Source organism: Sitophilus oryzae, unplaced genomic scaffold (assembly GCF_002938485.1).
Source record: "Sitophilus oryzae breed Bouriz unplaced genomic scaffold, Soryzae_2.0 scaffold_179_pilon_pilon, whole genome shotgun sequence".
In the NCBI taxonomy this organism is placed as follows: Eukaryota; Metazoa; Arthropoda; class Insecta; order Coleoptera; family Curculionidae; genus Sitophilus; species Sitophilus oryzae.
In genome coordinates this window covers 6,810,841-6,823,138 of record NW_022146501.1, presented here as the reverse complement: position 1 = coordinate 6,823,138, position 12,298 = coordinate 6,810,841, and the positions used below count along the sequence as shown (strand labels likewise).

Below are 12,298 nucleotides of genomic sequence, written 5' to 3'. Positions count from 1 at the left end.
TCAAACATATAACTAGATAAAATCATTAGATATGTTTCTGAGCATCTGAAATGGAATTATAAGGATATCGTTAGGGTGTCAATATTTTTTATAAACGAGCAAATCTCAGTAATTACGATAATTTAAAAACTTTTAACACATAACACGTGGTATAGTCTGTGAAACGAATAACTTTGAATTTGACAGTTCCCGCGGGCTTTTCTAGTGTTAATTTTATTAGGTTAGCAACTTGCGGCCATGCTGACGCACTGCCGTCTCTAATAGAACAGCCTTGGAGCCAGATTTATGACGTCCCGCTAGTTAGATACTACGGATTGATAAATATGTTGTAGAATACATGGAAAACATAATTATTCCTCGTATTTTTGGTTTGTATTTTAAAAATGATATAGTTTACATAAAATATACATAATATACAGTTATGTGTTATGGCTGAAATCGTACTCCATCGTCAATGTAGATAGTTTTAGTGTTAAGAATAATAATTTAAAAAAATATCTGGTCATCTTTTGACAAGTTTATATTAATTTATTAATTGCAGTAAACATTATGTGGTGTTAGGTTAGGTTGTGAATATTTTATATGTAATTTTTGGATTATATTCGACACTATTTTTTACATATGACACAACACTGGTGAAGGTAGCCGAATGGTAGCTATAATGTTAACCGAAACATTTTTTTTAACCAAAAAAAATAATGAAAAACCAAATGAAAACTTAATCAGCGTTTTTCCCAAAATACATATAAAATGACAGCGATCTTTATTTCATAGCCATCGCTGACCCCTTTTTTTCTATGATATTGTATTATTTGCAAATATAATTTATCGAACATTGATACTTGCAAAAAATACATATAAATTTTGTGAATGCAAATAATAATACATCACTATTAGTAGATATTAGTAGATTATTAGTATATATTAGTTTTTTGTTAAATTAATCGATTTTCCTTGTATTGGAAATATTGTACCTATTCATTATTTGTATATTGTAAAACATTTGATGCATTTATATGCTTCATAGTGTATTTGCCAAAGTATTTATTACTATAAATAGGTATATATATATATTTTTTGTTTCGTTTCTTTGACCTGTATACTATATATTTTTTTGTTTTCACTCTTGGCTTTAGGTCGTTGGGGTTGCAAAGATGTTTCTAGATTTTGTTCATTATTTTTTTATTTTGTGACGACGTTTCGACAGTATATGTAGTATATGTCTTTTTCAAGCCTCTTTAAGCACATAAAAACAGTCAGTTAAAATCAATAAGATAAAATGTCAAACTAAAAGGTCTTACCTTGAACGTAGATTCTTACAGAGTTAAAATTTGTTAACTGGACAACACAATAACACATATTAACTATTGTTTTTAATTGTTTTTGGACATTACACTTTACTATAGAGCACGTACGTATTTATCGTTTCAATACCCGATGTCTACTGTTCTTAGTGCGTTAGAGGATCGACAGATATATTTTGCTTAGATTTTTAGGTCTTTTTTATCATTTACCGCGTTTTTGTTTTTTTGTATCTCCACCATTTCATAAAATTCTCTCTTTTTTTGGTGATTTTCTGTTTATAAAATTTTAGTTTTATTAAAATCGAATGTATGATTTTCTGTTGACACATGATTTGTGAGGGCGGTTACATTTTTTTATAATACTTGTGCCCTTTCAGTCTATTTTCTAACCATTGAGAAGTTTGTCCTATGTAAACTTGGGCGCAGTTCGAACATGGAATTTCATATATAACATTGCTTCGTTTGTTTAACGGTGTTACAGATTTTAGTTTAGAGAAATTATTAGCTAACAAGTTATGTGCTTTATAACAAATCGTTATATTATACTTTTTATGTAACCCTTGTAATTGTTGAGACAACCCATTTACGAAGGGGAGCGCAATATATCGTATATCTTTTTTAATCTTTTTATTTTCTATTTGATTTTGATTGTTTTTTGTGTTTAAGAATTTTTGGAGTCTATCTTTGAATATTTTGTTTATTAGTTTTTGTGGATGGTCATTTTCTTTTAATGCATTTTTTGCTTTTTTTATTGCAGCATCTCTATATTCTGGGTCGGATAGACGAATTGCTCTGTCCGCCAAGCCAATTATCACCGATCTTTTTTGGTTAGCTGGATGGTTAGATAAAAAATTGAGATATCTTGAGGACCAAGTTTTCTTTGTATACCATGTTAGAAAATAGACTGAAAGGGCACAAGTATGATAAAAAAAATGTAACCGCCCTCACAAATCATGTGTCAACAGAAAATCATACATTCGATTTTAATAAAACTAAAATTTTAAAAACAGAAAATCACCAAAAAAAGAGAGAATTTATGAAATGGTGGAGATACAAAAAAACAAAAACGCGGTAAATGATAAAAAAGACCTAAAAAATCTAAGCAAAATATATCTGTCGATCCTCTAACGCACTAAGAACAGTAGACATCGGGTATTGAAACGATAAATACGTACGTGCTCTATAGTAAAGTGTAATGTCCAAAAACAATTAAAAACAATAGTTAATATGTGTTATTGTGTTGTCCAGTTTAACAAATTTTAACTCTGTAAGAATCTACGTTCAAGGTAAGACCTTTAGTTTGACATTTTATCTTATTGATTTTAACTGACTGTTTTTATGTGCTTAAAGAGGCTTGAAAAAGACATATACTGTCGAAACGTCGTCACAAAATATAAAATAATGAACAAAATCTAGAAACATCTTTGCAACCCCAACGACCTAAAGCCAAGAGTGAAAACAAAAAAAAAAAAAAAAATATATATATATATATATATATATATATATATATATATATATAAATGTAAACTATATCATTTTTACAATACAAACCAAAAATATGAGGAATAATTATGTTTTCCATGTATTCTACAACATATTTATTAATCCGTAGTATCTAACTAGCGTGACGTCATAAATCTCGCTCCGAGGCTGTTCTATTAGATACGGAATTGGTCTGATATTTAGAAATGTCAAAAGCTGATGACATTTTACATTTGACAATTATTGCATTTCGTGTTGATTTTTGCAAGAAGACGAAGAACTGTCACTTGTTTTATTATTTTCCTTTTCCATTTCACGAAAGTAAAAAGAGTTACCTATCTGATTCGTTCAGGCACTCAATTTAAAGAATATCAGTAACTTTTTTGACACAGGGATTTTATATTTGCCATGTTGGTAAAAAATAACGGTCAAAATTCAAAGTTATTCATTTTATAGACTATAACTCAAGAACCACATTAGATATTGAAACTTTCTTTGTATTTTGAAGTTCGATAGGCATGTTTTCTCCATTCAAAAATTAAAAAAAAACATCCATTTACTTTTAGTGCATAGCAATTTTCAGCAATCATGTAACTTTTTTATTTATAAAGATTTGCACATACTGTCTGAGCAGAAATATTAAGAAAGTTTTTGAAAAAAAAAAACTACAATCAATTGTTTCTAATGGATTTCGTGATACCGATTTTTGAATTCAAAGTTCTTATAGCGCGCGACCACTTTCGAACACCAACTCAAAAGTGACATTTTTAAGCTTAAAATATCAACACTATTTATTTAAACCAAAAACTCGTAATACAAAACTAAAGTGTCAAAACGAATGACAATGTCAGGATATAAATAAATAAATACGGCAACTTGACATTTTTGACAGCAGAGTTACCACCTGAATCCCCAGCGCGAAATTTAAATTCCAGTTAATTATAGAGCAGAACCGAATATGTCCATGGTTGGCAACAATGAATTTAAAAATCGCGCCCTCGATTACGTAAACTAAAAGTTTAATTGATATCAAATATAGTTCATAGTCGACTGATATTGGCTATTTCAACAACCGAGTACTTGAGCAAATTTGCACCTTTTTAGTTACAATTATCCCATCACTAGTAAATTCCTCAAATTTTCCCCAGATTTCGAGTCTACTATAAGCAGAAAAGGACTCAAATCCTTGAGTGAATATTTAGTACCTTTTTGCGGGGGACACAAAGTCTCCATGCTAATAGCCATGCAAAAAGCTAGGTTAGGCACTCCAAAAAATCCTATATGGGTATTTTGCCACTGCAAGAAAATCTACAAAATAAAATAGTTATTTTTTGTAAACACTGCTGTTAGGTTTACAGATAAACAAATTTGCCTAACGAACAAAAAAATGCATAACGTTTCGGAAAGTTTATCTCTTTCCGTACGTCGAAGCAAAAAAATTCAAAAAATAAAGAAAAAAACTATTTAAAATATTTAGATTCAACTATTCGAGAACACTCTGGTTTTTTTTTTAAACAGATACGTCTACAAAAACCGTTGACGTCAAACTGTCAACTGGTTTTTGTTTAGTTAGGTTAGGTTAGGTTTGGAAAAGTTAAGCATTTTTTTGTTTGTTAAGCAAATTTGTTTAACTGTAAACCTAACTGCTGACACGTAGTTTCCGTTGGATTAACGCAGCAGTGTTCACAAAAAACAACTATTTTATTTTGTAGATTTTCTTGCAGTGGCAAAACACCCATATAGGATTTTTTGGAGAGATGAATCCGCCACATAGGTATAGAGATTTTTTACTAGGTTAGGCAGTTAAGAAAAAAAGGAAAATAGAAGCAAGAAAAAAGAAAGCAAAAATCAGAATTAAACAGTACTTACCAGACGATAGTAGCAATTATTTTCCACTATACCGACTGTTTCTCACGAAAAGTTTTTGAATTTTTCCGACACAGTGTTAACTTGTCACTTTAAGGCACTGAAATATTTCCTCTTTTTATTAATAAAAAGTTTAAAGTTGAGTTAAGGTCTCCATTTTGTTGCTAAGGCTAATCTTGACGGGGCCTACTTTAATAACGCGGAATCCGAACCGCGGCCTTCTTAATTTGTTAATAATTTATGGGACTAGTTGCAAAATTCTCTTTTGAATTGTTGCCAAATGTTAGTAATACTTAATTATGTCTCTGCAAACTAATTTGAAACTAAGATACATCCTAAATTAGAACTAAACTCGGATAAGTTTGACTTTTAAGGTTCACCCATGCAAACAGGCATTAAAGGATCACATTAGAGATGAGATGGGCTAAAACGTGAATTCACATTTACAGGTACACATGTAGCCATGATTTTTTATTAGCTGTGAATGTTCTGTGCATAGAGCGCGTAATCCAATACCGCCAATATAATAATCCAATATCTTATGATGTTATGTTGATTTTCGACTTAAAGCGTTGCACTCAAAAAACGGCAGAGAATGAAGTGTTGCGACCATTTGCTGATTCACGTTTTAGTCAATCAGAGTTTATTTTTTATGTTTTTAATAGCTGTAAATTACTAAGAATAGGTTTGTTCCAACACAGCAATTTGTAGCGTTCTAGAACGGTAATTGGGATTGCCGGCCGCGGCGCCGGCATCGGATTTGTACCCATGTGTCGACTGGGACAGTTCAGTTACTATACCAAAATTAAATGCTGGTTGGGACGGTTTTTGAACTGATTTAAGAATCAAATTCAAAACGTAATTTTTATGTATTAATGTAGGTTTCATATACTTTCCATATAAATTTCGAATTTTTTATTTTATTGGATTATTGAATTTAAAAATATAATAGTACAAGAGCTAGCAACGTCGGCGTCGGGAAAACGAGATTTTTAAGAAAACTGGTTTAGCCGGTTCTTTAATACATCTTTTGCTATTCTCTCCTGACCAAAATGCGGGCCGTCTAGTCTGGCTGCCAGTAGACTACTGCGGTTCACTACTGCGCATCACATCTGTACAGGGTACATATTTCTCGTTTATGAGTAGAGATACATTAATGCGATTTTCACATTACTTTGCTACTTTTTATGAAACTACATATGCTACACATATATTTGTCCTAGCCTCCTTAGTTAGAACAGATATTGAATACAGATAATAGGCAGTAGGAAACGTAACGTCTACCGGCAGCCAGACGATCCGCACTCTGTTTAGCAGAGCATAACAAAAGATATTAAAGAACCAGCTTTCTTAAATTCTTTCTCGAAAACGTTGCCAGCTCTTAGACTATAAGAAAAACAGCAGAAATCGTTATGGAAATTAGAATATAAAATGACACCAATCACAAGGAAATCATATATCCGATGAACGGAGGTATGAAAATGCAATAAATTTAAGTCTTTAAATTCAACCAATAAAATTAATATCGTATTATCGTATGTTCGGATAACGGATGCATGAAATTCAAGCTTTATTTAACAAAGGTTCGAATCATCTTCAGTGATTTCCACATACCCAATATACTGTCCACTTCGTCACTCATCATATTTAGTACAATATAAAAATATTTATTTAAAATAGATATAAAAACCAAATATATATACAAATACCAAATATAACCTAAAACAGAAAATAACCAAACAAAAGAAAAAGAATAATAAGCTGGCATACAGTCTTAATACGCAGGTTAGTTCTTTTGATTCCTGCTTTTAGACTGGTATCAAAATCACAGTTCCAAATACGGTTCACGAACCATTACAATACCGGTTGGAACGCATTCTCTCTACTGCGCATAAGCGTAACTGAACCAAGAACGGTTCTATGTTGGAACAAACCTTTTATTTCACTATGTAATTATCACAGGCAGTGATTTTCTGTCTATCCATAAATCACATAACACACTTACCTCCTTTAAATTAAGATAAAATTGTTGCACCAAAGATTTCTTTTGAAAGTACCAAAAATTCCTCTCGTTCTGTCCAAAGATTCTAACAGGTGTTTCAATCAAGAACCTAAAAATAATTTAAAAAAATAGTTGTATTAATTACTTATCGTTCTTGTTTGCCACACTAAAGTACCTGACTGGTTCTTGTATGCCTCTAATAACAAGGTCTATGGCAATTGTCATGTATTGTTTGATTTCCTTCTGAGTCTCGACGTTCAGTTGTTCAAAATTTTCTTCAGTTGGGTCCCATGTGGCATCGATAGTCGTGCAATTGTCACTTGAGTGACCTTTTTGTTCTTTCTAGATTTCGAGAAAAAAATGTTGTAACATTAAATAAGTTCTTGTTAATATATTGTAATGTTGCCACATTTCACAGGAGTATAGCTTGAACACAAATCTATACTAGTATATAAAATCCTTAAGTGACTGACTCACTGATTAATCACGATCCTGCTCAAACCACTCAACGTAAGAAGCTCAATTTTGGCATACAGGTTGATTCTAGGGTGTAGAGGTTCGATAAGAAGGGATTTTTCGAAATTCTAGTTCCAAGGGGGTGAAACCACCCCTCAACTATTACAATATTTTTTATTTAAAAAAACTGTCAAGTTTCCGAAAAAAACGCTTAAAGACGTATATATTTTATTTTGTTTTTTACCTATTTTAAGATTTTTTTAAAACGTATACAGGGTGTTTCGAAAAATCTGGTCATTGATTAATCACGATCCGGCTTAAAGCGCTTGACGTAAAAAGCTGATTTTTGGAAAACGGATTGACTGTGGGGTGTAGAGGTTCGATAAGGAGAGGTTTCTCGAATCTCAAATTCCAAGAGGGTGAAAACGCCCCTCAAATATTACCAAGTTATATAATAATATCGCCATATTGTTTTTTCTCATGCTGACATAAAGTGAGAAAATTTTATCCAGTTTGTATGTTAATGGAAATTCTTGCTTTGCTTTATCATCACCATTACAAATGATTAATTCGACGCGAACGAAGTGGCGAGCACACGCTAGTAATGTATAAACTAATTAATAAATTAGTCTGTTGTTTCATTCATGATGGAATTGACTACAAACCAATGTTATTTATAGATGAAGTCCAATATCGTCCTTACTGACAAAGATATAAAAAAATAGACTTTAAATACAAAAAGGTATTCTTCGGCATTTAAAATTGTTTTTAATAGAAAAATAATATACTATTATTTATTATACTATTATATATACTATTGTTATATTATATATACTATTGTTCTATTAAAAAAAAAATCAGACACAGAAATTTAAATATTGCAATGTTGGTCATGCCATAAAAAATACCCTGTATAAGATAATGTGAGTTTTCTTTAACGGATTTATTCCGTTATCCATGGTGTTTAAGAAAATATAGCTAAGTATTAATAAAGTTAAATGCACTCCAAATTATAACCACTTTTTGAATATACTTTTTTTGACCAAATTTCAGTAAATAAGAAATAGCATGGCTACACCGCATAGTACTTCAAATAAAAATAATGTATACTATATGCAGAATTTTATGGTAAATCTAATTCTATACAGAAAAATTGGAATGCAGCATGTTTTTTGGAACACCCTGTATGAAACAAACTATTTTTAGGATATTCATCTTTATAAACCATTTTTTCATATTTTGGTCAACAAAGACGGTATTAGACTACTCGGACTAATGAGTCATATTGTATGTTAGGGTCACTCCATGTTTACTAATTTCTCTGAGAGAAGAGCTTCATTCAGAACCCCGCAATTAGTGGTTTCAATTACACTTTATACTTTTTAGTTTACGATCATTCACAATGTTTAAAAAACACAATTAAAATTAATAAAATATCCTAACAACAGCGTGTGAGTTGTATCCATAGAGAAGGCCTAATATTTAGCTTATAAAACAATCAACATTTGATTTCTAACCTTAATTTCTCTTGACGGAAGATAATCAAAGGCCAAAATGACATTTCTCGCAAATTTTGAAGTATAATTAGTGGAAAATTTAAAAGTTTGATAACTTTTTCTAAATATAATAATAGCTCCCGTATATAGCGTTCAACGCCTTGGGAGTAGCAAGGTACAGCTTGCCATACTAGAGCCGTTCGGTATACAAGGAAGGTAATGTGGCTAGCACTACGCTTCAACCGCCTATTATTACCTCAGGATTGTGAATCCCCGGTACTCACTTAAGGCTGAGTCGACCTAGGTACCCAAACTATTTTTATTTTAATAAAAATAGTCGGCTGATGCAATGCCGGGTGTGGGAATCGAACCCACTACCTTGAGATTGGTAGACGAGAGCCTGTACCTCTACGCCACCGGGCACCTTTGATAACTTTTTCTACTAATTGAAAATGTCTACCACTAATTTTGACGTTCTGAATGCTTACATTGAAATTAAAGGAACAAACTTGCGAGGTTCTGAAACCCCTGAAGGCTTTAAACCCCAATACGAGTCAATTAATGAAGTAATTTTAATTAAAGGAAGATGTCAAGTTATAATTCCCTAACTTACACCTGTTATACATCTAACTTACCATTTCGAGAAGCTGCATGTCTGAATGACGTACATGCCGACCAGCAGCTATGAGCACTCCAAAGCATCTTTCGATGACCAACAGAGGGCCAACGTCTGACACTTGCTTTATAGCTATAAACAGCCTTTTTTCTAAATTAGTCTTCAATCGAAAACCGTTCTTATCCTTGCCGACGGTGGAATACGAACCCTGAAATAAAATATTTGTTCAACATACACATATTTTTAATGAATTCCTAATGAAATCTGTCCAACAAGTCAAGGAAGATTTATGATAACCAAAAAAAACACAAACATATGTCACTATCAGGGATTCTCTCTTTGAACAGACTGTCATCACTTGTTGTCATCACCCTAATAGTTTGCATAAAGACGGATTTTAAAGACTTTGGTTAGAAATGTAGTTTTAAATTTATTATATTCTCATGCCTCCGTTTTTTGCAGGGACCGCGCTTATTATGTTTTCCCTTTGAATAAAGAGATTAAGGAAGGAATAGAATGCTATCCATGTATTCATGCATGGTGGGCGGAAAAGGACTCTAGGATGGGGATCCTTGACAGTTCTGTTTGACGATCCATTTGACACATTTGAATATAATTTGAAATTTTGTGAATTTGTCAGTCTTTACTGAGCTTATTTTATGTTATTTATTATTTATTCTACTACTGATAGTTGTATAAATGTAATAAATCTAGATGGAAATTGTGGCAGAACTTAAATTACCAGTGACACTATTGCGATTGTAGATCTCGGTCAAGAATCGAGTGATATAATGGAATAACTTTTCGCTAGTAAGTGACTATATAATATACATTCGTGTAATAAACCGATCATTTATGAAATTCACTTAAATTAACTAAATTAAATATTTTTTTACATTTTTTGCTTTTATTTACTACATGTCAAAGAATTTAGATACGTCAATTTGACTTACCTGCTTCAGTAGCGTATGGATATAAATAATTATTATAACTTATCTATTTTTATTAGAATTATATATTTTTATAACAATTTTAATAACTACCAACATTTATTCACAACGTAAAATAAAACAACAAATTATTGAGTCTACCCCACGTCTACCCTACATTATAGTTTTACACTTTTTAAATAAAATTAGAACGGCACTGATAAACCGAAATTTAAGTCGGCCATATTTGAGTCCCATCGCGATGGTTCTAAGATTTTTGATATGCTCCTTCCTTAATATTTTTATTCAAAGGTTTTTCCCCTGGATCCTTCAAATGTTAAGTGACATATTGTCATAATTGTAAGTATTCTGTAGATTTAGGCCTTAAATACCTTAGAAAAAAAAAGAGAATCTACTCTATTACATAAAATCATGGCAATTTATTAAGTCAAAACGGGATCAAAAATTATTATTGTTTACCTTTCCATCCTCTTCTTTTATTTCTAGATTAACTTCGAATACGTGCATCAGTGTTCTCGCCTCTGGGAGAGTGATTATAGAGCCAGACATAATATCACCGTTTACCGAGGTAACGCTGCTGCTCATGGACCTTGGTACCCTTTGAAATGCTTTGGCAAAACAGGCTAGAACAACACAGAAACTAACTAGTAAATTATCAGCAAAGCACTTATGTAACGCAAGCACTTGTCGGTAGTCGAGAGATATGGCAACAATATTCGATATTAAGGGAGGAGTTATTTGACAACTTTGACAGTTAAAGTGTCATAATAATAGTTTATGCACTAATAACGTTACTGCATTGAGATACTGTATTTATTTAAATACAGCAACATTACAAGAAATCTTCCGCCAACTGGAGGTTGACGGAAGTCAACTGGATGGTCCGCATAGCGAACAATAGACAACAATGGGCACAACTACAAAGAGAGTATGTAAGGGAGGCTACACCATAATTGGAAAATCGAGGTTACAGATTGTTACACTTCAAAAATCAATCAACGCTATTTTGTGAGCCATAACTCTAAATTAGACAAAGTAAATGTCGACATAGCGTCTACGCGAATACTGTAACAAGTTTAAACATTTTACAGAATAATAGACAAGAGAACTTTACAATGTAATTTGATTTAATTTAATAACGATATACTACAGCACTATATGTGTAGTGCTGTTCAATGGATGACATTGAGCATATATAAATAGTGGTCCTTACCCGACACTCTTGAGACTGCTTCTACAATGTCGCACCGAAAGATATGGCACTGGAACATGGCCGATTCTTGCGTTTCTCCATGGGACCAGGTAAATGCAAAACAACTAGCCTCCTTGCTATCGACGGAGCCCCTAGCGTAGAACATGATTCGGTGGATCTCGTAGCGTGAGATCACGGAGTTTGTCAAGGCGTCGTACAGGCTGAAAATCGAATTTATTATTTGTAATTGCTGCCACTGCATTCTGACATAGCATATGCATAATAAGACTGACACAAAATGCTGAGGACAGAACTGTATCATATACAATCAATAACTATTCACAGTATACTCTATTTTTTTCTCAGGTAAGATTTCGACAGACGACGACAGAAGAAAAGCAGATGACGTTCATACCAATCTATTTATTTTACAAAAAAAAGTTTCTAATATTTTTTAAGTTAACTATGGATGGGTTTAAATATAAATCCGTCATGCGTCGTCTCTTGTTGTAATTAACCAGTTTTATTGGTTTATTTCAAAAATGACAGATCATATTTCAATTTTATTGGTTTGACGGAACGATGAACGACAAACGGACGCCGATGCGTATGAACTATGAACTCGCCTTTAGATTTTTGAGGCTTGTCAAAGTCTTGTCAAATTATAGGCTATAATTTTGTGTCAACCTATGTCAAATATCTGCGTTTTGGAAGATGTTGCATTTTGATTCGTGTTATTACGTGTGTTTTGTGTCTTTTGAAGTCAAGTGGAGGAAAAATCCAGGGAAAATTAACTGTAGACCCAGAGCATAGGTTATAGTTAATATTCGCTGCCCAGGCAGAAAGTCTTATACACCAATAGAGTTACCATCAACCATCAATAAAGTTTGTATACCATCTCGTGGTAGATAAGTGCATCTCGTATATGCTACAA

At 32.3% G+C, this 12,298-nt stretch overlaps 1 protein-coding gene across 5 annotated transcripts in view; it reads right to left on the bottom strand.

The window, feature by feature from the left end:
* Positions 1-12,298, bottom strand: part of LOC115882903 (rab GTPase-activating protein 1-like) — a 59,905-nt gene that overhangs the window by 40,065 nt on the left and 7,542 nt on the right. For all 5 annotated transcript variants that reach the window (XM_030901164.1, XM_030901166.1, XM_030901168.1 and 2 more), the window contains 5 exons: positions 11,386-11,585; positions 10,632-10,795; positions 9,242-9,430; positions 6,830-6,996; positions 6,658-6,763 (listed from right to left, as the gene is read on the bottom strand). In XM_030901164.1, the coding sequence (XP_030757024.1) occupies positions 6,658-6,763; positions 6,830-6,996; positions 9,242-9,430; positions 10,632-10,795; positions 11,386-11,585 (826 nt within the window). The remainder of the gene's footprint in view (positions 1-6,657; positions 6,764-6,829; positions 6,997-9,241; positions 9,431-10,631; positions 10,796-11,385; positions 11,586-12,298) is intronic.